Source organism: Bos taurus, chromosome 9, assembly GCF_002263795.3.
Source record: "Bos taurus isolate L1 Dominette 01449 registration number 42190680 breed Hereford chromosome 9, ARS-UCD2.0, whole genome shotgun sequence".
NCBI classification, from domain to species: Eukaryota; Metazoa; Chordata; class Mammalia; order Artiodactyla; family Bovidae; genus Bos; species Bos taurus.
The window spans coordinates 19,304,672-19,330,996 of NC_037336.1; the positions used below are offsets into that span (position 1 = coordinate 19,304,672).

Genomic DNA, 26,325 nt, shown 5'->3' on the forward strand with positions numbered 1-26,325 from the left:
GTGTTTCCCATCCCGAACCCTCCTCCCTCCTCCCTCCCCATACCATCCCTCTGGGTCGTCCCAGTGCACCAGCCCCAAGCATCCAGCATCGTGCATCGAACCTGGACTGGCAACTCGTTTCCTACATGATATTTTACATGTTTCATTGCCATTCTCCCAAATCTTCCCACCCTCTCCCTCTCCCACAGAGTCCATAAGACTGTTCTATACATCAGTGTCTCTTTTGCTGTCTCGTACACCGGGTTATTGTTATCATCTTTCTAAATTCCATATATATGCGTTAGTATACTGTATTTATGTTTTTCCTTCTGGCTTACTTCACTCTGTATAATAGGCTCCAGTTTCATCCACCTCATTAGAACTGATTCCAATGTATTCTTTTTAATGGCTGAGTAATACTCCATTGTGTATATGTACCACAGCTTTCTTATCCATTCATCTGCTGATGGACATCTAGGTTGCTTCCATGTCTTGGCTATTATAAACAGTGCTGCGATGAACATTGGGGTACACGTGTCTCTTTCCCTTCTGGTTTCCTCAGTGTGTATGCCCAGCAGTGGGGTTGCTGGATCATAAGGCAGTTCTATTTCCAGTTTTTTAAGGAATCTCCACACTGTTCTCCATAGTGGCTGTACTAGTTTGCATTCCCACCAACAGTGTAAGAGGGTTCCCTTTTCTCCACACCCTCTCCAGCATTTATTATTTGTAGACTTTTGGATCACAGCCATTCTGACTGGTGTGAAATGGTACCTCATAGTGGTTTTGATTTGCATTTCTCTGATAATGAGTGATGTTGAGCATCTTTTCATGTGTTTGTTAGCCATCTGTATGTCTTCTTTGGAGAAATGTCTATTTAGTTCTTTGGCCCATTTTTTGATTGGGTCGTTTATTTTTCTGGAGTTGAGCTGTAGGAGTTGCTTGTATATTTTTGAGATTAGTTGTTTGTCGGTTGCTTCATTTGCTATTATTTTCTCCCATTCTGAAGGCTGTCTTTTCACCTTGCTAATAGTTTCCTTTGATGTGCAGAAGCTTTTAAGGTTAATTACGTCCCATTTGTTTATTTTTGCTTTTATTTCCAATATTCTGGGAGGTGGGTCATAGAGGATCCTGCTGTGATGTATGTCGGAGAGTGTTTTGCCTATGTTCTCCTCTAGGAGTTTTATAGTTTCTGGTCTTACGTTTAGATCTTTAATCCATTTTGAGTTTATTTTTGTGTATGGTGTTAGAAAGTGGTCCAGTTTCATTCTTTTACAAGTGGTTGACCAGATTTCCCAGCACCACTTGTTAAAAGAGATTGTCTTTAATCCATTGTATATTCTTGCCTCCTTTGTCAAAGATAAGGTGTCCATATGTGCATGGATTTATCTCTGGGATTTCTATTTTATTCCATTGATCAATATTTCTGTCTTTGTGCCAGTACCATACTGTCTTGATAACTGTGGCTTTGTAGTAGAGCCTGAAGTCAGGTAGGTTGATTCCTCCAGTTCCATTCTTCTTTCTCAAGATCGCTTTGGCTATTCGAGGTTTTTTGTATTTCCATACAAATTGTGAAATTATTTGTTCTAGCTCTGTGAAGAATACTGTTGGTAGCTTGATAGGGATTGCGTTGAATCTATAAATTGCTTTGGGTAGTATACTCATTTTCACTATATTGATTCTTCCAATCCATGAACATGGTATATTTCTCCATCTATTAGTGTCCTCTTTGATTTCTTTCACCAGTGTTTTATGGTTTTCTATATATAGGTCTTTAGTTTCTTTAGGTAGATATATTCCTAAGTATTTTATTCTTTCCGTTGCAATGGTGAATGGAATTGTTTCCTTAATTTCTCTTTCTGTTTTCTCATTATTAGTGTATAGGAATGCAAGGGATTTCTGTGTGTTGATTTTATATCCTGCAACTTTACTAGAGTCATTGATTATTTCTAGTAATTTTCTGGTGGAATCTTTAGGGTTTTCTATGTAGAGGATCATGTCATCTGCAAATAGTGAGAGTTTTACTTCTTCTTTTCCAATTTGGATTCCTTTTATTTCTTTTTCTGCTCTGATTGCTGTGGCCAAAACTTCCAAAATTTCTTTTATTTTTTAATATTTACTTACTTATTTGGCTGCACCGGGTCTTAGTTGCCGCATGCGGGGTCTTCCATCTCCGTTGGTATGTGTGGCATGTGGAAACTCTCTTAGTTGTGGCATGTATGTGGGTTCTAGCTCCCTGACCGGGGATCAAACCTGGGCCCCCTGCATCGGAGTCTGAGTCTTAGCCACTGCACTACCAGGGAAGTCCCTAGCAGCTTTATTTTGAGTTGTACAGTTTGCACAAATTTTCAACTATTATCTCATTTTGGCCTGCAGGCATGAAAGTATTGATACATTTTCTAGACTCTGTAATCATGAGTGGGATACACCCTTGGTTACCATATATTTTCCTTGATAAAATATGTGATCATGACTCAAAAAAATCCACAAAAATAGTAACCTTTATTCTTATATAATAATGCAGCTTATTTCTTGTTGATGCTGCCTCTTCAGACACAGAAGTGTGACCATCCTCTGCTCTTGTCTATTTTTCTACCCATTTGCTGCTTATGTGGTTCAGGACCATCGGCGTCTCCTAGTTTTATTTTAAAAGTGGAGTTGTTTTTAATCCTTATTGTTTTATAGCCCTGTTAAGAGGCAGGTAGAGACATCTTTGCTTTGTCACCATAACAGCCAAAGTCTTCAGGGCCCTTTTGAGTAGAGGAATGTATTTAAAGAATAAAAAGGAATGTGATGTGGAATAAAGTTAATTCCTTTTTTTAAATTTTCACTTCTTTATGACTTTCTAAATCTCTGTGTATCTTTGCCCTATGGAGTCTATGGAATTTTTTTCAGGTAGACTGGCAGCTGGCTAGAGGCTTCCATATTTATCAACTGTGCCAGATAAATGGCATCTTCTCTGCTAGAGCAGAGTCAATCCCACAGTGGTGGTGACGGCAGTGTTGTATATGCATTCTGTTGTTATAGTCTGTTCTGGCAGCAGTTTTGAAGACAGTGTCTGCTTTTATCAAGGTCCAATAAATTTGACTTTGAGAAAAACAGAAGAATTAGAGGGCATTGAACCATGGCTTCATTCAAACCACCTGCTCCTGTGCACCTTTCTTTGCCCAGTGACAGTTTATGAGTGGGCTTATCTGGTTGGATAACCTGTGGAAACCTGCCGTATTGCAAATGACAGGATCCAGTAAGCACAAAGATTCTCCTGTTTCCTAAATTGGCTGGAAATTTTACTACTTTGTTTTAAACTGGATGAGCTAGGCATGTGAGACACAGTCCATTCTGAAGGAGATCAGCCCTGGGATTTCTTTGGAAGGAATGATGCTAAAGCTGAAACTCCAGTACTTTGGCCACCTCATGCAAAGACTTGGCTTCCCAGACATGGAAATTCCTCTTGTTTTCTAAACTGGATCTCCAGCCCTAATATGGATTCTGTGAGTTCCCCCCATACCTTTATATATTTCTTTCAAGTTTCCAGTGTCTATTTCAGTTTGTGGGCAAGAACACTTATTAACGCGGACTGGTGGTTCTTTCTGTCTGCCTTAAATGTCCTACCATGAGCAAGATTCTTCTCTGGAAATGAAGACCTAAAGGTCAGCATCCCAACATGTGGGCTTTCCTCATTTTAGAAAGCTCGGATCCTCACGTTCAAGGAAGGTTTAAACTCTGTTCTCTGTCTGTGGAACTGGCATGTGTGGAATGCACCAGAAATGAAAATGCACACATCTGCACAAAATGAAAACATTTCCTCCCATTTCTTTTCTCCCTCCCTATTTAGAAGGAAGAAAAAAAAAAGATTTGGATTTCTTTATATATTTTTTTTCTTAAAAATATTTATCATTAAATTTACTTTTTTTGTTGTTGCTGTTGCACCACTCAGCATGTGGGATTTTAGTTCCCCTGCCAGGGACTGAACCTTTTCCTCCTGCAGTGGATGCACAGTCTTCCCCTCTGGACCATCAGGAAGGCCCCCAAATTTACTGTCTTAACCGCTTTTAAGTGCACAGTTGAGTAATGTTACGTATATTCACAATGCTGTAAAACAGGTTCCCCGGGATTTTTCATCTGGCAGAACTGAGATTCTTATACTCGTTAAATACACCTATTTGTCCTCTCCCCCAGCCCCTGATAACCATCATTCTACTTTCTATATCTATTGAATTCAACTAGTTTAGAGACCTCCTAGGAGTGAAATCATACAGTCTTTGTCCTTTGTGCTATGTCAGAGGACATAGCACAATGTCCTTAAGGTTAAAGAACATACATAATGTCATCCATCATGTATGTCTTCATCCATTAAGACTGCTGTAACAAAATACAACAGACTGGGTAGCTTACAAACAATAGAAATTTATTTCTCAGAGTTTTGGAGGTTGGAAGATCAGGGTTACACTAGGGCTGGGTTCAACCCACTCCAGTGTTCTTGCCTGGAGAATGCCAGGGACGGGGGAGCCTGGTGGGCTGCCGTCTCTGGGGTCGCACAGTCAGACACGACTGAAGTGACTTAGTAGCAGCAGGGCTGGGTTCTGGTGAAGGCCCTCTTCTGGGTTGCAGATTGCCAACTTACTGTAGTATCCTCTTGTAGTGAAGGGGTTAATGGAGCTGTTATTTCATCCAAGAGGGCTCTGCAGACCTAGTTGCCTCCTTTGGGCATTGGCATTGAAATGTATGAATTTTGAGGGGCTTCTATTGTCTGTGTGTGTCACATTTTGTTTTTCTACTCATCCATGATGAACATTGGGTTGCTTCTACCTCTACCTCTTGGCTATTGTGAATAGTGCTGCTATGAACATGGGTTTGCAATATCTCTTCAAGGTACTGTTTTCAGTTCTTTGGGATACATACATAAAAGTGGAATTACTGCATATCATATACCAATTCTGTTTTTAATTTTTTGAGGAACTGCCAAACTGTTTTTCACAGTGGTTGAACTGTTTTATAATCCCATCAATAGTGCACAAAAGTTCTAACTTCTCCGTATCCCCACCAACACTTGCTATTTTCTGTTCTTTGGGGGGTTTTTTGTTGTTGTTGTTTTTGAGAGTACCTATCCTAATGAGATCCAACCAGTCCATTCTGAAGATCAGCCCTGGGATTTCTTTGGAAGGAATGACGCTAAAGCTGAAACTCCAGTACTTTGGCCACCTCATGTGAAGAGTTGACTCATTGGAAAAGACTCTGATGCTGGGAGGGATTGGGGGCAGGAGGAGAAGGGGATGACAGAGGATGAGATGGCTGGATGGCATTGCCGACTCGATGGACGTGAGTCTCAGTGAACTCCGGGAGATGCTGATGGACAGGGAGGCCTGGCGTGCTGCGATTCATGGGGTCGCAAAGAGTTGGACACGACTGAGCGACTGATCTGATCTGATCCTAATGGGTATAAGGGTATTGTGGTTTTGATTTGCATTTCTTTGGTGATTAGTGATATTGAACATCTCCTATACTTTGTTTTCTGTTAGTATATTGTCTTTGGAGAAATGTCTGTCCAAGTCCTTTGCCCAGTTTTTAATTGGGTTATTTGATTTTTTGTCACTGTGTAAAAATTCTTTGTATATTCTGAATATTAACCTCCTATCAGATATGTAATTTGCAAATATTTTCTCCCATTCTTAGGTTGCCTTTTACTTTTCTTGATTGTGTCTTTTGATGAACAAACTTTGTAAGTTTGATATTGACTCCTTTGGCTGTTTTTGTTTTTGTTGCCTGGGCTTTTGGAGTCACACTCAGGAAATCATGACTTGCCAAATGCAGTGTTATGAAGCTTTTTCCCTATGTTGTCTTCTAGAAATTTTGTAGTTTGGGGGTCTTAGGTTTAGGTCTGTAATTCATTTTTTTTATGCTGATTTTTTTATATGGTATAAGTGTCCAGCTTCATTCTTTTGCATGTCATTATCTAGTTTTCCTATTACCATTTGTTGATGACACTGTGCTTTTCCCATGGAGTGATCTTGACGCTTTTGTTCAAGATCATTCGACTGTATGTGTGAGGGCTTCTTTATTTATTTATATTTTGGATTCTATTCTGTTTCACTGGTCTATATGCCTGTCTTTATGCAAATACCACACTATTTTGATTACTGTAACTTTGTAATATGTCTTGAAATTGGGAAGTGTGGTTTCTTTAACTTTGTCTTTCTTCAAACTTGTTTTGGCTTGAGATTCTATATGAATTTTAGAATTTTTCCTTATTTCTGCAAAAAAAAATGCCATTAGAATTTTAAATGTTGGATCTTTAGATTGCTTTGGGCGGCATTGACATCTTGACAATATTAAGTCTTTCAATCTATGCACATGGGATTCTTTACATTTTACATGTCTCTGTTCATTTCTTTAAGCATTGTTTTGTGGTTTTTAGTGTTCAAGTCTCTTACCTCTTGGTTAGGTTATTTCCTAAGTAGATTTTTTTTCTAGTGCTATTATAAATAGAATTATTTTCTTAACATCCTTTTCCAATTGTTGATTATTAGTGTGTAGAGACACAAGTGAATTTTATATGTTGTTTTCTTTTTGTCCTGCAACTTTGCTAAATAAGTTTATTAATTCTTTCATTTTATTAAAAAGTTTGGAATTTGAAATGGGAATGCAGCCAAATTTTATTTAACCAGTTTGTGGATTTGCCATCTAGAGGAGAAAGACACAATTACCATTCATGTAACTGAGATGAGCAGGTATGTGTTTGGCTAAGGATGCCAATACTTAGAATTGGGTTATGGGTGAAGTGGGGAAGAGAGATGAAGTGACGGAATCTGTGGCTAGAACTACTCGTGTAACATCCTGTCTAATGAAGAGAGGGCAGTTCAGCTAAGAGACAAATGGCAGACTTTTATAGAAAAACAACCTTTTAATTAGTTTCCATGAGGCAACCTATAAAATTATCTATTATTTTAAAACTATTGAATTACTTTTTTTGCACTTTTAGATCTTACTTGCAAAATATTAAATTTGTACCTAAGCATTGGGTGTATTGCTCACCAAATAAGATTACATTAATGCTATTGACTAGTTTTGTTTAAGTAATGATTTGAGGGACAGCTATGACTGCCTTTCCCCATATTACCTTGCTTACTTGGAGTCTGAACGTAGATGACAGATAGGGTAGACTTCAGGAGGCACAGAAATGCTAAATGACCAGCAGTGGTTCTTTGTGGAGTCTCCTCCCCTTTTCTTTGTTAGGTATGAAAGGAAACGAGATATGTCAGCATTTTCTAACTATGGGTAGAGGCTCAGAGGCACACTAGAACACCTAAATGTATGCAGTTGTAGTATTCCCAAGTGCAGTGTTTTATGTAACTTTTGAAAAGATTGTCTCTGGGTGATATATTTTAAGTGTGTTTTAGAATCTTTTCTGAAACTGAAGAACCAACTCCTTTAATTATTAGTTTTACAAATCCCTACCTCATACATGTAATTTTATTTTAAAAAAGATTACACACACATATGTACATATATATAGTCATCCCTGACCAACCTAGACAGCATATTAAAAAGCAGAGGCATTACTTTGCCAACAAAGCTAGACAGCATATTAAATAACAGAGAATTGACTTTATCAACAAAGGTCCATCTAGTCAAACCTGTGGTTTTTCGAGTAGTCATATATGGATGTGAGAGTTGGACTATAAAGAAAACTGAGTGCAGAAGAATTGATGCTTTTGAACTGTGGTGTTGGAGAAGACTCTTGAGAGTCCCTTGGACTGCAAGGAGATCCAACCAGTCCATCCTAAAGGAAATCAGTCCTGAGTGTTCATTGGAAGGACTGATGTTGAAGCTGAAACTGCAATACTTTGGCCACCTGATGCAAAGAACTGACTCATTTGAAAAGACCCTGATGCTGGGAAAGATTGAGGGCAGGAGGAGAAGGGGATGACAGAGGATGAGATGGTTGGGTGGCATCACTGACTCAATGGACATGAGTTTGGGTAAACTCTAGGAATTGGTGATGGACAGGGAGGCCTGGTGTGCTGCAGTCCAAGGGGTTGCAGAGTTAGACACGACTGAGCGACTGAACTGAACTGAACTGGCATCTGCAGGGGAGTGGTTCCAGGACCGTGAATGAGCATTCTGTATCTACCATTTTGTGCCCTGCTTTGTTTCTCCAACAAAAATAGCTTCCATGTCATTGCAAACTTAATTTTTTAGATGTTGCATATTATTTCCTTGGATGGATTATTAGAGGGCTTTGCTGGTGGCTCAGACGATAAAGAATCTGCCTATAATGCAAGAGACCCAGGTTCGATCCCTGGGTTGGGAAGATTATTAAAAGGGTTATTAGAACTTAGTTAATCATCACCTGTCCTCCCACCTGCCATGGGCCATTGGGTTTGTTTTTGGCCATTTGAAACAATAGTTTGTAACTGGCAAACCATTCTAATCTCCTAGCTCCTGGGCCCCTTCATGACCCACTCACATTTCCCTGTGCTTCCTAGAGTTCAGTCGCGGTCTCATTGGAGAAACATAGAATTAGCTCTTCAAGTCTCCTTCAGGAAAACTAAGCATATTGTCTGGCAGAATGGTGTACAACATAGTGATGGAGAGCAGCTTGGCCCCTGTTGAAGTCCAGTTGTCTGCAGTAATTATGAGTTAATAGGATTTTTGTTAGAGTCGGTAAGAAAAATAAAAAGGAAAGTTAAAGTCCAGTTTTCATCATCCACAAGAGATGTGGTCTGTCTCTATAATAAAGTATGAATGCTGTTTATATAGGTTCAGGGCTACAACATCCATGGATGTTGTTTATCTAGGTCTTAGGCAAAGCCCTGAAAGTCACCCCACACCCACTTTCCTCATCTGCCTACTCCCTTGATGAACAAGTCCTGTGATTTTTACCTCCTACAAAATTCTGTCCTGTTTCTCTTTCAAAGCTCAGTTCAGATGGGCCTTGTTGTTGACCCTCTCTAATTCACTAGGACGCTGGTTATTCCCCATCCCCCACATCGTGCCCAAAACCTGTCTCATTACTCTCAACGTGACCTTTAGCTCTTAGGATTGTTTTTCATGACTTTGCCTTCAACCAGTCTCTGAGTTGCTTGTGCTCACCCTCAGCAGACTCCGTGGCATATTTATCTTAGTACCTGGTACCTACGAGAACACTAGGAACATAGAACATATTAACAAAATTGCTTCTAGGAATGGGTGAATAGCTCCACAGATGTTTTCACTCAAGCAGCTAGCTAACCCATTCTGCTGGATCTTGCCCTGTCCAGGTCTTGAGCATTTTGCATTCCTGTTTATTAATAAAGCTCAAAGCCAAATATCTCAAAAGCAAGCATATTGAACTATCTTCTAAATTTTACAATGAAATCTATTGGGGAAATCACCTCTGTTAGAAGCTCACCTGCACTGCAGGTAGAATTTTCTTAGGAACCTTTTGATCTGAATTTGAAAATCTGTATTCCAAGGTTTTCTGTCTAAAAGACCAGAGATCTAATCAAGGGGAATCTTCTTCTTCAAATGTTCTACTGTAAATGATCTAATGCAACATCCTCACAGATACTAGAGGGTGGTGGGAAAGGGTGATATCTGTCCCTCTTTATTACTGGATGCCCAGAAGCATAGCATTTTAATTAGATATTCTTTGCAGTTTTCTCTCTTCTGTATAACCCTGTTTTTTATTCTCCTCTCTATAAATGTTTAATCTCCCATTTTCACCTCGCTGAGATGTTTGTCTCAATATTCTGCAGTGACACATCCCTGGGACGTGTCTTTCATGAAAACGATGGCTTGTGCTCTGAATGTTGAACATCTCCATCCACTCAGGGCACCCCAGTTGTATGCTTAGCAGTATATCTCAATAGATATCCAAACTGGCGATTTTCCTTTTGTTAAATTTTTTTCCTCTTTTCTGAGCCTACACAGTTAAGGAAAAGAAAACAAAACTGAAAAGCGCTAAGACCGTGTTAATATCAGTGTTAAGATAATAAGTCCGTCGACAGGAGGGTCCATAGTGAAAGGTCAGTCTCCCCCAGATTCCCAAGATACAGCCTCTTTTATGAGATATGCTGCTTTGTGATTTGAAGTTATCACCTCTCTGAAAACATAGAGGTATAGAGAAACACGAAGATATGTTTCTCTCATCTGTTTCTCTCTATGTTCTAGGTACCAGAGATACTAGTATCTCTATTCCTTGATTTTAAATTGGACAGTATTTGCTTTTTTCTTTAGAGGATGAGAAATTGGAATTCATGTAGCTTCTCTCATTTCTCCCCCATTTTGATTTACAAACGCATGCACACACATCCTGTGGGTTCACACATATGGCATTGCTAAAGTTTAGAACAGTGACTTGTCTTCTGTACCTGTAATAACTATTCTATACTATGTAAATATGTCACATTTATATTGTTTTAGACATATTATTTTCTACAGAACTGTTTAGTTGTGTGAGCAGTTGTAACGGAGGATATAATCCTATTTTATTAAATTCCTGTGGCTTAAAGGAGAATGACTTTATTAATGAGAGATTCTCGTAACTGACTTTAGCCTTTGCACTTACTCCTCTGGGTATTTATTAAACTTTTATTGCTGGTTGCCTTTGCTATGTTTAGCACAAAGTTTTTTCCCACCCAGTTTCAATGGGCGCTTGGGTAGATGTGTTTGCTTGCTCTGCCGTCTTGTATCAGAGCAGTCAGAAATGTTAAACATAAGTTAGGAATCTTAAATCTTCAGCTTTGGGCTTAATTCGTATATTTGGTATTTGGCCTAAAAGTTGTTGAATAAAGCTATCTTAGACAATCGCATCTTGCCTGTCCTACCGGGATTGGAGCCATCAACTATTTTTTCCTTCTATATCAAGATTTCACGAAATGGACTATAGCATTAATGGTTCTTAACCACTGAATGAAGACATTCTGCTCAGAGGCTACTCTCAGACTTGAAAGAAATTTCAGGAAGGAGTCTGTGTGCATTTGCAGCAGCAGTAACTCTTGTAGTCTTAGCAAGCATGTTTTAGAAGAGTTTCTCCTTTGGGGTAAACCACATTCTCTTTGGCTCATTTGGAGGTGGTTGCTGCCCTGTTTCCTTACGGGCCACGTGTTGTTTGTGCTCCCTGTGGTCTTCTGTTTGGAAAGGCCCTCGGCGTGTGGAAATAATATGGGTTTGTCACATAATTGTCATCAACTTAGCGTGGGAAGCGATACTGCTTTTCAGAGTGGCTGCTGTGGGTTTTCCTGGCCATTCTCTTAGGGAACGCTTAAAGGGCAAAGAACTTTAAAGCCTTTGTCTCAAATGCTTGTCCAGTCCATAATAGTCTAACCATGGTGAACGGGTAATGTTCTTAAGTAAGCTCTGTGGATGAATGAAACTATTGTGAGCTCTACCTGTTGTAGATTTTATCATGAGCTTATAAATGTCTCTAACATTGGTTTTCACTTGAAAAGCAAACCCAAGTATAGGTAATGGAAGCTTTTTTCCCCCCCTTTTTCGTAACAGCTGTTTAAGCTCTATTCTTCTTAAAATTGCAGCATTTAGATAAATATCCCATTTGTAACAGTGCTCAGTTATGCTGATATCCTTATAGCCCAGAATTTTTTTCTTTTCCTGAGTAAGTTGGCACTAGAAGCAGAGTGAGTTTTTCAGCCTTTGTTTTAAATGTACCAGCTTCTGAAACTGAATGTTTTTTTTTTTTTTTCTTGTATATGCTTTATGTACGTGTACTTTTCTCCAAAGGTGATATTAACTGATTATTATATTCTGTAGTCACAGGAATTGTCTTACAATGTGCAGTTTGCAGATGTGTATTTACAAACACTTTATAGAGAGTGTTTTTGAGTATAAGAAATTCAGCAAGCCCATTTAGAAACTTTATAGTGAGTTTTAAAAATGCAGTGCTTTTAACTTCTGCAGTATATGCCCTAGTGTGTTTTCTTTTAAATAGAAATGAATTTTGTTAAGAAAGCCAATCTTTCTCTTTTACTGGGGAATGCCTAAGGCCATAATATAAGAACTTCTATCTTAATAGGAGGTGATTTTAAAATTTCTAATACTGTTTGACTCAAATTAGATCATACTGTTTAGTTTATTATCTCTAAAAGAAGGTATTAAGAAGGTCTAGATTTTAAACTATCAATCACTTACTCTTTGTCTCAACATGACAAAGAAAATAACTTCTTACAATTTGAGATTCATCAGAGCACTCAAAAGCTTTTATATGTCAGAAGGTACATTTTTTACATGATGATTTAAAATCTATAAGTAACTTAGAGTAGAAATAGAACTTACTCAAATTACATTACTAGCATGAGATTACCTAAAACATGATCTGTTGGTCATTTATTAACAGACATAGCTCATCACCTTCTTTGCCTGGTGTGTGTCAGGTACTGTTCTCACACTGACTTTTAAAAATAGTTTCCTTTGAATTATTTTGCTTTTAAAGTTAATTGCCAAATTTTGTATTCATCACTCCAGAAGGAATTAATTACCTTAGGTGACAATTTCTAAACTGTTGGCAGCATTCGATTTAATATTCAGGTCAGAAGCCCTCTGGCCAGAGTGTAATATGTTAAAGGTTCATAAACTAAAAGTAATGGTTATAACTTTTATAACAGAAATACAGTTTAAGAGAATTTTTTATATAAATAAGTAATGTTGCCGTTCTGAGATTTCTAAATGTCTGACATTTCTAAATAACTTTGGTTGATGACTATTCTTTGTTGATGACTGATCTAATTTTTAAGAGTAAAATAGTATTAGAAATTTTATTTTTTATTTTTATTTTTTAAAATTTTATTTTATTTTTAAACTTACATAATTGTATTAGTTTTGCCAAATATCAAAATGAAATCACCTCCTATTAAGAATAGTTTTGGTTCAGTGTGGTTAAATGGATCGTTTATAATGTTACATATTTTTCTCTATGTGTACATAGTCTGTCTTGTTTTATATGTATGAAACTCGCTTGTGAGAGTTGACTTTATTTCTAGTTTTGTGATGTGGAGAACTGTTATCATTTTAAGATTAAGGTTTTGAATATAGACACTGAAACCTGCATTAAACATATTAAGTCTTGTTGTAACTTGCCTTTTAATCTTTTGCATGCACTATATTTTCATGTTAGCACTTTGGTCTTTAAAGAAAATTCACACTACATCTGTAGAGATAGAGTGAGGTACTGTTTCTCATTTTTCATTTTTTATATTATTAGTTTTTTTTCCATTCCTCTGTTTTCACACTGACATCAGAGATTATTCATTAGGTAGAAACAGGTAAAAAGGTCTTTCTGAATTCAAGAGCAGGGATAACATTTTGATAACAAAGTCACTAGTCCTCAATTTTTTTTTTTTCTCTCACTTTTGGCCCTTCCCTTACCTGTTCTATTAAATCTGTTTCCTGTTCAGAGAGGGGTAAACTCTTCAAACAAGTATCTCTAGGAACTGGAATACATGGACTAGACTTTACATCTGGACAACAGCCAACAGCCCTTTTAAGAGCAGCTTCACTGAATGCACCATCATTTTATCGAGTTCTGGAGCTTCAAGGGGCTTTGGTCGTGTCTGATACAGAAGTAAGAAGCCGTCTGAGGAGGCTAAATGAGTTGGTCGTGGTCGTGACTTAGATAGTAGGTTGTTTGATTGTATGTACCACTCAATTTCCCAGAAACGAAGGTGTGACAGACATTGGTTTGGTTCAGTTAGAACCAGAGCCGTTGTAATGAAGACAGGAATGGACAGACTGGAGATATATTTTGGAGGAAGAGTTGATCATGCTCAATTGTGGAACTGATGTAGAAGGTTAGGGAGAGTTAAGAATTAAAACAGCTGTCACACAACTCTCATACAACCCCCTCTTCTCCCCAAGGAGCAATAAGTCTTGAAGGAGAGGACTTGAGTGGAGGGTGATATGATCAAATTTGCATTTGCTTGTTTGTTTGGGGTTTTGCCCTTTTAATCAGGGGTATAGTTGCTTTACAATAGTGTGTTGGTTTCTGTTGTACGATGAAGTGAATCAGCTCTATGTCTACATATATGCCCTCCCTCATGAACCTCCCTCCCACCCCCCACCCCATCACAACCTGCTAGGTTACCACAGAGCCCTGAGCTGAGCTCCGATTTACAGCTTTAAAGGATAAGTACATCCTCACTTGAGAATGACTGGGGGGATGGGTTAGACTGGAAGGTGGTTGGTGTGTTGAGGTGCTATTGCAGATGTCTAGCTTGACTTAGGGCAATGAGACTGATGTAGAAAAATAGAGAGGTTGAAAGGATATGTAAGATAGTTATTGGTTGAGGGAAGAGTGGAGCTCTCTGACGCCTTGGTTTCTGACTAGTAGTAGAGCCTGTTAGATGGCGATGCCACTCTTCTGAGAGGTCTGGCTTGTGGGATAGAAGGAAGAGCATGAATTGTCATTTAGAACTATTACGTTTAAGAGTCTATGAACAGGGCTTCCCTGCTGATCCAGTGGTTAAGAATCTGCCTTGCAATGCAGGGGACACCAGTTTGATCCATGGTTTGGGAAGACAACACTTGCCACAGTGCAGCTAAGCCCATGAGCCACGACTATTCAAACCTGCGCTTTGGAGGCCAGGCTCTGTAACAAGATAAGCCACTGCAGTGAGAAGCTTACACACTACAACTAGAGCCCACACAACAACAAAGACCCCCAAATAAATACATAATGCTTATTTATTAAAAATAAATGAATAAATTTTATTTAGTTATTAAAAATAAAATGATTTTTATTTATAAAAATAAATGATACTATTTATGTATTAAAATAAATAGTATTTATTAAAACATTTATTAAAACAAACAATATTATTTATTAAAAATAAACACCTAAATTATTTTATAAAGTAAATTATTTATAATAAATAAATTTTGAACTAAAAAAATATATATTTTAAACGAGTCTATGAACAGTTGCTTACTTGGAATCAGAGTTGATAGGAGAATCAGCGCTAGGGATCTGAATTTAATTAGAACCACGGCTTTGAGTGAGATTCCATAAGGGAAAGAATTTAGATCAAGTAGTGGCAGAATATGGTGTGGAGAGAAACAAGTCCACCAGTTTTCACATGGTAGATATCTAAAAGGATGAGATAAGCTGATGTAGCTTAGCACTCGTCCTCCTGTTACCACACTGAATATAAGCGGCAAATGATCAGGTAGAGAAAATATGTGTCAAGGATTATTTCCTGAACCAAGGCCAGTAAAATGCTACTCAGCTATTTAGATCTACCTTTGTTACAAAGAATATCAGTAACAACATTTTCAGTTCATGGAATTTTGCCTAAATTCTACATCAAATTGAGATACAATTTTTATTAAAAGTTTTCCGTGAAGAAAAATTCTATGAAACCTATAATACCTAGAGTCATTTGAAACTTCCAAGTGCTCCACTGACATCTTCTCCACTAAGTGTCTCATACAGTTGCTCAAATTTAACATTTTGAAAGTCAACTTCAACCTTATCCTCAAACCTGCTTTTTTCCTCTGGTCTTTCCCCTTAAGTCACAAAGCTCAGACCTTCTTTAATTTTTTTTTTTTCCAAAAAAAATTTTTTTATTGAGCTATAGTTTTTACAATATTGTATGTTTCAGGCATACAGCAGTGATTCACAATTTTTAAAGGTTCTACTCTGTTTATCAGTTCAGTCAGTTCAGTCGCTCAATCGTATCCAACTCTTCGACCCCATGGACTGTAGCATGCTAGGCCTCCATGTCTATCACCAACTCCTGGAGTTCACCCAAAGTCATGTCCATTGAGTCGGTGATGCCATCCAACCGTCTCATCCTCTGTCGTCCCCTTCTCCTCCCGCCCTCAATCTTTCCCAGCATCAGGGTCTTTTCAAGTGAGTCAGCTCTTTGCATCAGGTGGCCAAAATATTGGAGTTTCAGCTTCAGCATCAGTCCTTCCAGTGAACATTCAGGACTGATTTCCTTTAGGATGGACTGGTTGCAGTCCAAGGGACTCCTTGCAGTCCAAGGGACTCTCAAGAGTCTTCTCCAACACCACAGTTCAAAAGCATCAATTCTTCGGCACTCAGCTTTCTTTATAGTCCAACTCGCACATCTGTACATGACTATGGGAAAAACCATAGCCTTGACCAGATGGACCTTTGTTGGCAAAGTATGCTGCTGCTACTGCTGCTAAGTCACTTCAATCGTGTCCTCTGCTGGTGCTGCTGCTAAGTCACTTCAGTCATGTCCAACTCTGTGCGACCCCATAGACGGCAGCCTACCAGGCTCCCCCGTCCCTGGGATTCTCCAGGCAAGAACACTGGAGCGGGTTGCCATTTCCTTCTCCAATGCATGAAAGTGAAAAGTGAAAGTGAAGTCGCTCAGTAGAGTCTGACTCCTAGCGACCCCATGGACTGCAGCCTACCAGGCTCCTCTGTCCATGGGATTTTCCAGGCAGGAGTACTGGAGTGGGGTGCCATCGTCTTCTCTGGTCGTGTCCCCTACATACAAAGAAGTTCTGTTCTGAGAGCACGATCATAAGTTCAATGTGTTCATGAGTCCAGCGATGTTAGCCTAGGTACCCTGCTAACACAGTCAGCTTTGTACCGCTGCTTTTATGCTTGCTTCCAGACATCCTGTGCTTGGAATAAAGACACTGTACTTACTGTACTCTATACACAAAAGCACATATAAGTACACAAAAGCACAGCCAATTGTAGAGGATGCATACTCAGGACAGTGTATACCAGACATGTGAACTTTCGTGATTGGACATGGAAGCATACATTCGCATCTTTGAAAGTTCACAACTTGAAGGTTCGTATGTAGGGAGCTCACTATATAGATCATTCTGCTTGCTCCCTTACTCAGAACCCGCACATGATTTCCTTTTGTGCTTAAGGTAAAATTCAAAATCTTTCTCTTGCTTTCTCAAGTCTGGCACATGCTGATCCCAGTCATATCTGCCAGCTTTGCTCTTCCTTGTTGTTATTTCCTGTCCCAAAGGCTCCTATCCCAACCCCTCACTTATCTAATTCTGTTCATTCTAAAAAAATTCAGCTTAAAACTCCCATTTTCCAAGGAAGTATTTGCTGAAGTCTCCTTCTTTAGAGGTGTTTCTCCTTCTTGGCATGGTCAGGGAAGGCCGCTCTTTGGGGTGACTAGCCTCAGGGCTGATCTGAAATGACAGCAGGAGTGATTGCTCCAAGATCTACAGAAGGAGCTGTGCATGCATCCCTGGGGCTGGGATGACTGGGCACAAAAAATCAAGCTGCCTTCAAGCCAGACGAGACTCAACTTACTAAAACACTTGGACGACAGACAGAGTCTCTACGCAAAGGCAAATCATTAAAAGATTTTTCATCCACCGAGGCCTGCTTTGCAAGAAGCAGATCTCCACTCTGAGTCATCGACTCTCATTTAGATTCCTAGACAGGTTTCAAAAGTATTTGTAATGCCACTGACCCAGCTCAGCAGCGGCTTCATTAGGGCTCAGTGACTCATGTACAGGGTGCCCATACCTGGTTTCCTCTTGGGCAAGAAGCATTGTAGAATACAAAAAGCATTGATTTCAACACCAATGAAACTTGGGCCCAAATCTCAGTCCTCTTACGCATCAGCTGTCAACCTTGGATACCATAATTATTTGCTCTGAGCCAGTTTCTAACCTGGTGGTGGGTATTAAATAATATGCTGGACTTCCCTGATGGTCCAGTGGTTAAGAACCCTCCTCGCCAATGTGGGAATGGGGTGGGGGGTGGGGTGGGCTGGGGATGGGACAGGGGAGGTGGGGGGACGAGTTCCCTCTCCATTCCCGGAAGATTCCACATGGCGTGGAGCAGCTAAGCGCATGCGCCACAGCTACTGAAATCCAAGCGACCTAGAGCCTGTGCACTGCAACGAGAGAAGCTGCTGCAATGAGAAAGCTGTGCGCCGCGACGAAGAGGAGCCCTCGCACACTGCTACTAGAGGAAGAAGCCCGTGTACAGCAGTGAAGACCCAGCATAACCAAAAATTAAATTAATAATTTTGCCAAAACTTCTCCCATTAAAAATTATGAAATAACCTTTGAATGATGTTCGGTGTCTGATGATAAGACACCGAACCCAAAGCAAATGCCTACCACTCATGCTGATCATTGTCTGCTTGCAATGTTTATCCTCTGCATAAAGTGACCTAGGGGACTTATGTCAGATTTTAAGACCCACCCCCCCCACCCCCAACCTTCACATCAGCTCAGCAACTGTGTAGTATTATACAGGCAGCTTTGGAAAAGAAAACAAGTGATGAAAACATTGGCCAGAACCCCTTCATGGCTTCTCTCTCGAAAGTAGGAAGAGAAAAGTGATTCTGTGTCTGAGGCAAAGATAAATGTTAGAATATTTCCTCCTTGAGGTTTTACTTCTTTTTTTTTTCTTCTCTCCCTGAAGACATAGTCTCAAAGAATGTGGAGAAACTTCAAAAGCAGAATAGAAGCACGCACATTGACACATGGAAACCTTTACAACTTTCTGTTTACACAGTGATTTTTTTTTAAGCCCTACATAGCAAAATATCAAGAGTGGAATTGGGAGGCTGCCTTCCAGATTGAAATGCTTAAGTAAAAATCTTGGGTCAGAGTGACTCCACACAAACAAATAAATGTTAGTTTGACACGCGAGTGAGCATGTTCTGACTTCCTTTCTGTTGTTGATGGTTTACATTTTAATTCCTGTCACAGGCTTTGGATTAAAAATGTGTTGCCTTCATCATCACGCTCACATGTTGAGACTCAAACAGAGCAAATCCAGTAGATTTATGTAGCTTTTCCCTAGCCTGGATGGAACAGCGGTACATTTTTTATTGACATAAAGACTTTGTCAAAAGCACCAAGTACAAAGATGGTTGTTTGCTTTTGTTTATTTTCTCCTTCTCCTTTTTCTAGGATTATGACAGTTTCTTTGAATCCAAGGAGAGCAACACAGTCTTTTCATTCTTAGGCCTGAAATCACAGTTGGCGTCAAAGGTAGGTTAGTCTTTTCTTGTTTTAAAACGTGTCTTGAGTTGTTCTCAGGGATTGAGGTAAAAGGAGTGTAGAGCTAGTCTTCCAGGTTTTCAGCTTTCGCTTTCTCAGGTGCACAGTTAGGACTGCCCAGGGTAAAGCCACAGAAAGATGCCATTTTTTTTTCTTTCTTTCTCACTTTTAACTGTTGCTGTATATTAGAATTTATCTTTATTTAAAATTCAATTTATTCATAATTTGGACTTCCTTCTTTCAAGAAAAATTTAAGGTAGCAAAAAATCATAGGTGCTTCTTACTTTAAAGTGCAAGCTCACATTACTTTACCTTTTTTGAAAAAGAATCAAAGCCATGCTTTTAAGGTCGTCTCCTATTTAAGTCATTTACATTGGAAGGGGCATGATTTGCAATAACAAATGGTCAGCCTTGAACAAAGAATAATTCCTAAACTAGTCCAAGTGTTTTTGAAGCCACTTTATTGTGTCAGATGTCTTTTAGAAAATGTAAAAGCCTCAACCTTTTCTAATATTTAGAACTATAGATGATATATATTATTGTAACTTTGTAAAGCACATAAATTCATTTTCAAAATAAAAAATACCATTTCTTTGTTAAATAAGGTAATATTTTTAGTGTTATTTCCCCTTCAGAAAATACTTTTTTTTTCCTGATTATGAAAATAGCCTAGACTCATTTTTAAAAACTGGGAAAATGCAAAATGTATAAAATAGAAAGTAAAAAGTCACCAGAGAAGACCACATAAACATTTTTGATGTATTTCCTTGCAGTCTTTATGTACATGGCAATGGAGGTTTTGACTGTATTTCAAATTGAGACTGAATTCTAAAGCATCTATTTTTAACACTGAGTTGAAATGAAACAGCATTACTGGGAAACTTTGATGTCTATAAGTAATAGGTCTTTTGAGGCCACCTGGGATCTGTACCATTTCTGGAGCACCTGTGGGAGGAAGGCAGAGACTATCAATAATACAAATTACACCCCAGGACCTGTAGCTCCTCGCCAGTGTGAAATTGTGCTTTGTTATACATCAGTGAGTCCACAGATGGTGGTGGGTGGTTTCTGTGCACATGTTTTAAACAGAGGCAAAACCCACACATAAAATATTTAAAGGCTCTTAAAGCTATTTTTATAAAGATGGAACATTGGAATACTTGGGAAAATGAAAGTATTTTTATAACGTGTTTCATATAAAGATATTAAACAATCCAGATTTATCTTCAAAGAACTGGAAAAAACTGGGATAAGAGCAGTCTAATGGATGCATAAATCCAGTGGACAGTGTCTGTGCAAACATCTTTGAAAAATACTGTGTGCTTGCCATCTTTGTTCTCATTTTCCCCTAAGATGTAGATTCCTTTGAGATTCTGTGGGCTGACTTTTTTTTCACTCTTTGAAAATCTTTATATTCTCTTAGAAAGTTTTTAGGAAACCTATGATCTGTAAAATATGCATTCTCCCATAACTTGTGGTCCTGGGATTAAAGTTGGTCTTATGTTTTAAATGTTTTAATGGATTTATAATTTACATACCGTACATTTCCCTTGTTTTTACAATTCAGCGATTTTTGGTATATTTACAGGGCTGTGTAACTATCACCACAGGCATAGAGTTTATTTATTTATTTTTGGCTGCTCCGCATGTGGGATCTTTGTTCCTAACCAGGGATCAAACCCGTGCCCCCTGCACTGGGAGCATGGTGTCTTACCCACTGGACCACTAGGGAAGTCCCAAGGTTGGTTTTGATGCCACTGAGGTTTGCTGGATTTCAGGAGACCATCCCATCAGCAGTGAGGGCTCCGGGCCTCCCCACCCATTCCGACCCCCGTTTTCAGACTCCCGAGTGAATCGTAACGTGAGCAGGGCCCATGGAGCCCAGGCGGAGGGCTGTGGTGCAGTGTACCTGCTGCTCTCACGAACCATTCAAGGCCTCAAGCGTTAATAGCAGCTCATACGTCAGTCCCATAGAGGAGAAGTGCAAGTATCTTTTAGAGCAAATCAGCATCTCCCCCCTTTCTAGTTATTTATTTTGTGCTCAGTCATGTCCCTCTCTGCCATCCCAAGGACTATAGCCCTCCAGGCTGCTGCCCTTGGGATTTTTCTGGCAAGAATACTGGAGTGGGTTGCCATTTTCTCCTCCAGGGGATCTTCCCGACCCAGGATCAAACCCATGTCTCCTGCATTGGCAGGCGGATTGTTTACTACTGACCACCTGGGAATCTCTATTTGTTTTGTACCTTGGGAGTAATTCATTATACAGTCTACACTCTTAAGGCCTAGATGGAGCCTTCATGGATGTAATATACTATACGATGGAGCCTCCTTTCCCGTCTTCTTTCCTACGCGCTCTGCAGCACAAGCACATAAAAGACAGAGCTAGCCCACCAGGGGACATAAAGACTGCATTAGCATCTGATTGCTCTGTGCAACAGTGAGGGGAGAGAAGCTCAATAGGAAAAGAACATTCAGCACCCAGGTGTAGACACTGGCCAGAGTTCAGAGTGGATGGGACACAGGATGGTAGAAGGTCACAGAACGGTGGCCTGCAGGGCCACCATCCCATATAATATGTGTGTGTGTGTGTGTGTGTGTGTATAATGGGATGATATATAGTCATGCTTCAGAATAAAATTTAATTATATTAAAGAAAAAACGTCCATGCAGGACAGACACATCCAGAGCCAATGTGCCCTGCATAATAATGAATACATTGAACACCAAGTTTGCTTCCAACTTTTTGCGTTCTTAGTAGTACCCAGAAACATCCTTGTAGCTACTAACACTCTGCTGCATGTACATTTTTAAAAAATTCAAGTGAGTTGCTGATACTTAAAATACTGATTTCCCACATTTCTCTATTCCTTGAATTGTACAAACCCTGGTTGGGAGTCGGGGAGCAGAGGCACACCCTCCTTTCTGGATGTCTGGAGCTCACTGTGGTACCTACCTACGAGAAAAAGACCTTTTCATGAATAACTGTCAAAGGAAATCATCAGCCTCATTCTCATAATAGACTCAAAACAGAGCCTGAAATGGAAGTTTCTGCTTTCGGATCACCCCATTCAGGGCTGATATTGAAAACGTGTAGCCACCAGTAAACCCTGAGCACTGAACCAATAGGGGGCTCCTCTCAGAGCTCCCAGCCCCCGCCCACACCAGGGGTCAGCCATCCAGCTGTTGGATCATGGTGGCTCTTGAGGGCCCGGAGCCCTCACAGCTTTTTACCAATAGGTGTGGTAGTGTTCCCCTCGGGTTACCCTCTGAGGGGCCCCTGAGTGAGGTAACTGCCCCCACCCCACTCACCCAGGTGCAAGAGGCATTTCATCAGTGTTGGAAACAGGTGGCTTCCTTTCTCCTTTTCTATTTGGCAGGTCAGGTGGGTGTGACTTACATCTGGGCTCTGATCCTAAAACCTAGGATTCGCTCTTACCTATTACATGAGGGGAGAAGGCAATGGCAACCCACTCCAGTGTTCTTGCCTGGAAAATCCCATGGATGGAGGGGCCTGGTGGGCTGCAGTCCATGGGGTCGCTAGGAGTCGGACACGACTGAGCGACTTCACTTTCACCTTTCACTTTCATGCATTGGAGAAGGAAATGGCAACCCACTCCAGTGTTCTCGCCTGGAGAATCCCAGGGACGGGGGAGCCTGGTGGGCTGCCGTCTATGGGGTCACACAGAGTCGGACACGACTGAAGCGACTTAGCAGCAGCAGCAGCATCACATGAGGGTGATTATTCTGATTCCCAACCTCTCTGTTCCCTGATGTTTCAAATATCACTGCCAGGGTCCAGTGGTTAAGACTCCATGCTCCCAGTGCAGGGGGTGGGGGTTCAACCCCTGGTCGGGGAACTAAGATCCCACATGCTGCATGGTGCGGCCAATAAATAAATGAATAAGTAATATAGATCACTTGCCAGGGTGAATTTTCTTGTCCATGTAATGCAATAACTAGCTTTTTTTTTTTTTTTTAATAGGCAGAATCTTAGCGAAGACAAGTGGAAGAGATGGAGATGCATTTCAGAGTCCCCTCTGGTACTCGGCGCACACCTGCTTACCTAATGCATCACTGTGACAGAAGCCACATGCGTTTTCAGTAACTTTGCTTGCCATGGAAAAGGTGTTTGGGGAAGACTTGGGTCTAATGGGATTGCATGATCGCTTTAAACCAAATCAGGACTGTGGTGGGTTTTTTTCTTATTTTCAAAATTACCTGCAGTTGCCTCACTTTACCCGGAGGAGCTGTCACCTGCTCCAGGTGTGCTTCCTGAATGACTGAGTGATAAGCGGGTGGCACCATCAGAGAGAAAATACTGGGTCTGCCCTGGTTTGTCGTTGATGCCAGGATTGCTCAAACCTGCTTCTCTTCTAACTACCTAGGTGATATCCTTGAAATTAGTCTGCCAGGCTTTTAGAATATTTTGATCAGAAAGAAAAATAGCAGTGTTGGTTGACAAAGGGCTGAAGGTCTTTGCTGCAGAATCACAAATATTCCAGTGCTTTGTCATAACTGTAGAAAAAGTTAGGTGCTTTAGCCTCCTTTTGGTGATGGAAATTCTTACCCCTATAAATCCTCCAAGATCCTCCTGATGTGTCCAGAAATCATAGTTGATTATAGTATATGATCAGAACCGAGTTATTGGGATGAGAAGAATTGCTATTTTGAAAAATACATGCTTCTTTATCTCTTGCAAGGGGCAAGTCTCACTTAATACATAAGATTGCATAAAAGGTATATTTCAAGAGGTGCACTGATTAGATAGTAAATTTATAGGGGATATTATCTGACTCATATCTGAAAGCATTTCAGCTCTAGCAACTTAGTATGCATAAGTGCACATATATTTTTGAATGCAGCTCCCCTAACTAGTAGCTGCTTATATATTTTGTGAAAGGATTATATTTTTTGAGAAAGGAAGATCTTGGTTAGATGTATTTTGGGAACCCTTGATGAGGCATATTAAAAAAATAACTAATATTGCTATACATTTTAATTTTTTTTTTCCTGTGTTACTTTTCATTGGTCCTCTCACTCTGCCAACTCATATTTCTGGCCAGTGCACAGTCCCAGATTTTCAGAGTAATGTAGATACATGTTCTTATTCCATGTATGAGCACTAGTGATTTTTCAGAACAAAGTACGTACAAGAAAGAGGCTGTCAGAGATTCACTCTGGATAGTACATGGCATGTGAAGTCTCTGTTCCCTTTGAAGTGGATGCAGATAAATACTGAACCTGTCTACTTCATTAAGGCAGAGGCTCCTTTTACTGCATCCTTGTCCCTGCTCATATTTGTTAAGAGTTTTTAGTTGCCAAACCTGGGAATAGTCTTGCATAGGATAAACTCTTAGAGGACTATGTAAGATATTCTGCTATTCTCAGCATCCTGATGGTGGACCTGCCCTTTGGATTCTGAGCAGGAAGTTTGTATGAAAGGAAAAGAACAAAAGAATTGAGTTCCTGTCACCTGTGTTTTCTCTCCCTCCAACTTGCTAAATGTGGACTCTTCTAAAGAACTTGTTGAATGCTAAAGCTGACATCCCCAGCCTGAGGTTTGCAGTCCAGGGCTATAACCAGAAGGAAAGCATTCCACTGATTCCTACTTGACTGGAACAGACACTTAATCCACAGTTTTCTCTCCAAGGAAAGTTGCTGTGAAATCATGAGTATGACTGCTTAGTTGGCATTAGGTACAATCCAGGTCACATTCCACTTGATAAATCCCAGGGACTATCCAGGAAATTGTTTTTGAACTGGGTATTGTGTTAAAGTCTGATAAGACTTAGTATTTCTTTTTAAGATACGATAGTTTAAAACATTAATGTTACTGTGATCTAACTTACGTTTTGTCTGCTCTTGCCAGTGAATACCAAGAAGCAACTTGGTAAGATTGAATCTTTGGGAGTTAAATTCTGGGGTCATAGGATCAATACAATACTTGCCAATACCAAGAAAGCTAACTCAGACTTGTTTGTCTCAAAACTTTTGAATTACTCTGATTGTAGTAGATTCTCCTAAGCAGACTAGATGAATAGGAGAGCTAAATTATTATTATTACAGTTACACACCATCTACCTTCACTTGTACTTTTTTTTTTGATCAGCAAAGAAATAGGAGAGACCAGCTTGAGCTGGTATTGTGCTTGTAATGAGTGAGCTTAGAAGTGCATTGGGTGGTATTTCCCATGGTATCCAGGCCCCACGAAGTCCAGAGGGTATTGCTGTCTGGGCTTACCTGAGCCACACTGTGTTCAGATAATATCATGCCCTTACTTGTGTTGTTTTACCAGCTAAATTCCAAACACGTAATGATTTTCTTCATCCCTTCTTTAACTAGCTGCCTTTAGATCTGGATAATCACCTAGGAAAGAAGTGGATGGGAATTGTAGACATAGATATTATATAAGGAGCATTTCAAGACAAACTTTTTCTTTCCTATAGCAGGCTTGTTGGAACAAAGGATATGTGCTGCTAAAAAATCAGATTATGCCTTTTTAAAATTAGACACAATACAGAGTGCCATCCTGCTAGGTATATGCAGACCAGAAGAAAATTTATTTGGGGAAGTACTTGTTTTTCCAGATTCTGGCATTCTGTTAAAATCAAAGAGGAGAAAAGGAAGATTTTTTTTTTTTCCTCTCAGGCTCTAATATATTTTAGATTTGTTTCTGTTTTATAGATTTATCCAGTACTCCCACGTAGATGTTTTTATATTACATGAATTTAATAATGAACTAAACTTATTTGTCCTCTGTTGTTGAAGGGTACCAAAGCCTCTTGCTGTTTTTGTTTTTTTTTTTTAATTTGATTCTGCTATATAGGGTTTTGCTTTTTCTACAGATGCTTTTCATTTAATATCTTTTCTAAAGTGTCAAGACCCACTTTGATCTGCAGAATTATTGTTTTTAGATTTCAATTTGTATGCATTTGTTTCTAAAGGCATTGGTGAAATGTCAGATTTTATATTCAGCATTAAAGAGGAATAAATTCCCGAAAACCCACAGTCTGGAAGTGGAGTGTTTGTTCCCTACCATGTCTTGGACCTTTCCTAATTTTACTTTTGTGTTTGTTTGAATCTTCCTACTTAATTGGGCTGCTCAACTCCATACCTGAAAGCTATAGATTAGTTGTAAAAATGCATATGGCTCATTGAGCACTCAAAGAGACAGTTACATATGTGTGTGTGTGTGTATTGGAGGTGACTGCAGAATCATCTGTGTGTGTATTGGAGGTGACTACAGAATCATCTCAGTGTGTGTGTGTGTGTGTATTGGAGGTAACTGCAGAATCATCTCAGTTGTGTGCGTGTGTAATTGGAGGTGACTACAGAGTCATCTGTGTGTGTGTGTGTATTGGAGGTGACTGCAGAATCATCTCA

At 39.6% G+C, this 26,325-nt stretch overlaps 1 protein-coding gene across 1 annotated transcript in view; it reads left to right on the forward strand.

The window, feature by feature from the left end:
• The window catches only part of SH3BGRL2 (SH3 domain binding glutamate rich protein like 2), a 74,080-nt gene extending 48,130 nt beyond the window's left edge, over positions 1-25,950 (forward strand). Inside the window, 2 exon segments of the mRNA NM_001083791.1 lie at positions 18,853-18,933; positions 22,925-25,950. Of these exon segments, the coding sequence (NP_001077260.1) occupies positions 18,853-18,933; positions 22,925-22,936 (93 nt within the window). The 3' untranslated portion in view covers positions 22,937-25,950.
• Positions 25,951-26,325: the final 375 nt, after the last annotated feature.